General features: G+C 54.2%; 1 protein-coding gene across 1 annotated transcript; it reads right to left on the reverse strand.

Annotated features, from left to right (window-relative positions):
* Window positions 1-829: 829 nt before the first annotated feature.
* On the reverse strand, window positions 830-2,689 carry BTG2 (BTG anti-proliferation factor 2). The gene is made up of 2 exons (XM_065893527.1): window positions 2,536-2,689; window positions 830-1,180 (listed from the first exon to the last, which is right to left on the reverse strand). Exons 1-2 carry the CDS (start codon window positions 2,687-2,689, stop codon window positions 846-848), a joined length of 489 nt encoding a protein of 162 aa, XP_065749599.1. The 3' UTR covers window positions 830-845.
* Window positions 2,690-4,386: the final 1,697 nt, after the last annotated feature.

The following is a 4,386-nucleotide window of genomic DNA, read 5'->3' on the forward strand; positions in this document are numbered from 1 at the left end:
GATACTCTATGGGTCCCAAAATTCCATTGCAAATCAACCCCAAGGTATTTGCCACACATACTCACACACAGAGCAGCTCATAGCAAGGCAAAGGTTTTGTGCAGAGTGCCCTTCTCTCCCAACTCCAATAACCCTCAACCCCTGCCTCACTCCCTGGACTCCCAAAACAAAAAGCTTTATATTCTTGGTGGGAAGCAACATCTACAGCCCCCTGAGAATAGAATTAGAAACAAGTCATGATTTCAAGAAAAGCTGCTCGGGACAGAAGGAATCAGGAGAGGCCTTTTCACTCTCTGCCTAGGATCTCATCAAAAATTGAAAGAGAAGATTAGGCAATAAAGTATGATTTAAGTCCAGGCTTGAATGGCCCTGAGTAAGAGTAAGAGAGGGGCCAGGGATGCAGGTGTCCTGGGTGAGAGGTTTGAACTCAGCTTCTCTTCTCTCCCCAGGGCAGATCCTGACCTCTCTCATTCACAGTTACTAACCTTGCTTTCTCCCTCTCACATCTTCCTGGGTTGCTAGCCAAGCTTCTCCCACCTCACCTTGGCCAGACCCATGCCCTCCCCGGACCATTCCCCCCTCCCATTCCAGACACTGCCTCCCAGACTCAAGCACACAACAATTCTCTCCAAAGGCACCTGGGGAGGCCACTTCCAAGCAGCTCCCTTTAAGGATTTTTTTCTTAAAAAAATCTTTTGGTTTTTTTTCCCCCCTTTTCTTAAAAAAATAATTATATATATAAATAACTCTTCACTTAAAATACGATTCCCCAGGTAGAGGTATGCAGTGGCCTGTTGTCACAGCAGAATGAGTACAGCAGAGCGCCGGGTGGGGCGGCGGGGGATCTAACTGGAGACTGCCATGATGTAGTTCTTTGAGGGGCTGCTCCTGCCCAGCATCATTTGGTTCTTGCAGGTGAGGAGCCCATAGGAGGTGGCCACCGGGGCCTCCTCGTACAGGACGCAGATGGAGCCATCCTCCCCAATGCGGTAGGACACCTCATAGGGGTCCACCCACAGGGTCAGCTCACTGGGCAGCAGCTGGCGCAGCTGAGGCTGGCCGAGTCCAATCTGGCTGGCCGCTTTGCTGATGATGGGGTCCATTTTGTGGTTGATTCGGATGCAGCGGTAGCCGGAGCCCTTGGATGGTTTTTCAGGAAACCAGTGGTGTTTGTAGTGCTCTGTGGAGACAGGACAAGGGGGATATGCACTGGTTAGAACAGTTGGGCCATGGATGCTACCACAAGGGGGGTGGGGGTGATGGGATAGGAGAGGAAGGGACCTAGCGATTTTAAAGTAAGCAACATGGTTTCTCATGAGTTTCAGGACCCTCCTGAAACCCTCCTGACACTGTAGCAGAAAAAAAGATTACGGGATCTGGAAAAACCCCTCCTTCCAGGACAAGGGTTTATGTGTATCGGGAAGGTGTCCCAGAGCTCTGGGTCAATCCTCTGTAGCCAGTATATTGCCTTTGGCACATCCCCAGTTTAAGGAGGAGGGGTGTGACTGGGGCTGGCATGTCCAGGCAGGGCCTCTGGGGACCTATGAGCTGAAGTTTCAAGGCCAAGAAGGCTGCCATCATTGTCGGACCCATGTCTCCCACCCTGTGCCTCAGTGGTTCCCTCTGCCTTGAAAAGTCAGAGGCCTGTCTCAGCGGGTAAGGGAGGCAAAACCGGGATGTTTGGGTGAAACATACGTTGTTCCTCAGAAGGCAGGATCTGTGTGGGCACGTTCAGAGATGGCTATTGCTTCCCAAGACCGCCGGCTAACCCGCTAGAAACAGCTGGGAGATGGGTCTCTTCCCCAGCCAGCGGCTGCTTGTATCTTGTCAACCTCCTCTGTCTCACACCGCACCGCCCCCAACCCCGACACACGCCCGCAGAGCGCAGTTAACTACGTACAAGGCTCTCTCTGTACCATAATAGGTGGCAGATGGCTAAGGGGGTGGGCAGAAAATACAAAGGGGGCCCGGATTCCAACTTCGACTGAGTCAACAGCAGACGCAGGCTCACCGCAGCCCCGCGCGGCGGGAAGAACCACGGCTGGGACTCCAAGTTGTTGAGAAGGTTCAATTGCGCCTTCTTGTTCCATAAGGACCCCCCGGCCGGTCAGGCTTTGTTGCCTGCAGGGTCTCAGGGTCCACTGAGGGAGATGAGCTCGCACTCAGACCCGCTGGTAGCCCCCCCCCCTCTTCCGGGACATAAGCCGGGGACTCGGGATCGCACTCAGGTCTAGTGTTTGCGCCCGCGACAGCTTGGAGGGGAGCGCCCAACCAGAACGACCGCGGACCGAGACCCTAGAGCAGGGCCGAGGAGGAGAGACAGGACCCAGAGGAATGGGCGGAAGGTGGGGATGTGGGGGGGGGGGGGGAGGAGACTGCAGGCCGCCCCGGGAGCTGGAAGGAAACCGAGTCCCGGAGCTGCTCGAGTGGGGAGCCCTGCCCTAAGTGGAGAGGAAAAACGCCTCAGGCAGGGAAGGGGGCCGAACCCCGGTGTCAGGGTTCGACGGGCGCCAGGACCCTCCGCAATGTGCTCACCCGTCAGGGCTTCCTGGAGAGCCCCGCTGAAAACCTGAAGTCGCTGCTCGTTCACGCAGCCCCGGGTCCTCAGAAGGCTGGAGAGGAAACCCACAGCGGCGGCGATCTCCGGGAGCATGTCTGTTCTCTTCCCGGTCCAGCTGGCCTGGCTCATGTCGTGTGCAACTCTGGGAGCGGTGGCGGAGGCGGGGGTCAGAGAGAGGTCTCTGATGGGACGTGCCGAACCGTAAGCCTCTGCTCGCTCGCCGGTCGCGAGGGCTTTGCCCGGACTTTACCTGCTACACGCCTTTCATACTGTTGCGAGAGCAGGAGGAGCCGGCGGCGGAGTCCATTGGCCGCAGCCAGCGGATAGGGGCGGAGCCTGGCGTCCGCCCCGCCCCGCGCGCCATCGGTCTCAGTCCCGCCCCCACCTACCGCCACCTCCTCTGCGCTGAGGTCATCGCCCGCTGACGTCAGTGCTGGGAACCGTAGCTGAGCTTGCAGGCTGAGGGAGGCGGGAGGAGAAATGGGTGGGGTGGCCCGAAGGCTCTCTGGAAAGGAGAGCGGCGCTTCAAGCTGGGGATTCTCTGACCTCTCCCATTCTCCCATTCTTCCAGACAGGTTAAAGAACACCTCCAAGAAGAAGCCTTCGTTGACACCACCTCTACCAGGAGGTCGCCTTTTCTGATTCCCCCACTTTCAACCACACCCTGTCAGAACTCACCCATTTTACCGCTTTGCCGCGTTTCCCAACGAGTCGGAATGGGTTCCTCTTGGCTCTCCGGAAATGGAGACTAAGTATTCTATTTACTTCCACAATAATACCAACTTCCCCAACAAGTTATGCTCTTCTACAGCAATGCCTTTTCTCTTGCCTAGAACCATCCGAGTCTTACCGACTGCTGGGTGGGTAGGGGTGGAGGGAGTGTTGCGAAACTTTTCAGTCTTCCTCTTCCACACGGGGAACCAGGCTCAGAACCTGGCAGTATCACAGGCACTCCTAGAGGTCTGTTGAATGGGGATAATTCTTAATCAGTATACCAGGGTCCAGCATACATAGGTGCCTCATACATATATGTTAAATGAATCAAACCCAGTGGCCTCTGCAAATTCTTATTTTCCTTGACCACCTTTTCCTGGAGGCAGTCTCCCCTCTTTTTCCTTGACCCCAGGTTTCTCTGCCTCTTTCCCCGGCTGTGTCTCCCCTGGATCTCTTCCTGTCCCCGTTCCCTCACTAAGTCCACTCCCTCTTCCTTTTCTCTCCACTTTCTTTCCTTAGAGAGATTCTATTCATGTTGTCCATTTTGATGTTTACTTTTTTACTATTGACTTTCTTATCTGCATAGTCTGTCCACATCTTCTCTCATCCCGCCCCTCCTACCTGCTCTGTCTCTCCCCTTGGATGTCCAGCCACCAAATCAATGTTAGTCTAATCCCACTGTCTTCTCCAAGGCCAGCTTCCTTCCTGATCTCCATTTCTATCAGATACCATCGGTTCCCAGTCACTCTACCCAGAAAACTCAGACTCACGTTTGGCTTCACCTTGTACTTTGCTCCTTAGATCCAGTCTCAAGACCTGTTGCGTCTTCATATCTAGATGATTGCAGTAGACTCTGTCAAATCCAATCCCCAAATCACCCTTCCCACTGTTAGTAGACTTACCTTCCTAAAGTTCTGCATTCACTTGCTCTTCTTTTGCTCAGATCATTCTGAGACACCCTCCATTTGTCCACTGCATTAAGTATGGACTCCTTTGCCTAATAGTTAAGACCTTTCATAATTTGGCCCCATCTATCTTTTTAGGTTTCTGCCACTTTGTGCTCCAAGGTGACTCTCATCACTGTTCTCTAAGCATCAGAGCAGCTCTGCATC

The sequence above is a fragment of the Phocoena phocoena genome, chromosome 1, assembly GCF_963924675.1.
Source record: "Phocoena phocoena chromosome 1, mPhoPho1.1, whole genome shotgun sequence".
Lineage (NCBI taxonomy): Eukaryota > Metazoa > Chordata > Mammalia > Artiodactyla > Phocoenidae > Phocoena > Phocoena phocoena.

Coding starts and splice junctions, on each gene's coding strand:
- BTG2 (XM_065893527.1), bottom strand. CDS start 2,689: ATGAGCCAGGCCAGCTGGACCGGGAAGAGAACAGACATGCTCCCGGAG. Junction 1,181..2,535: donor TCTCCAGGAAGCCCTGACGG/GTGAGCACATTG, acceptor CTGTCTCCACAG/AGCACTACAAACACCACTGG.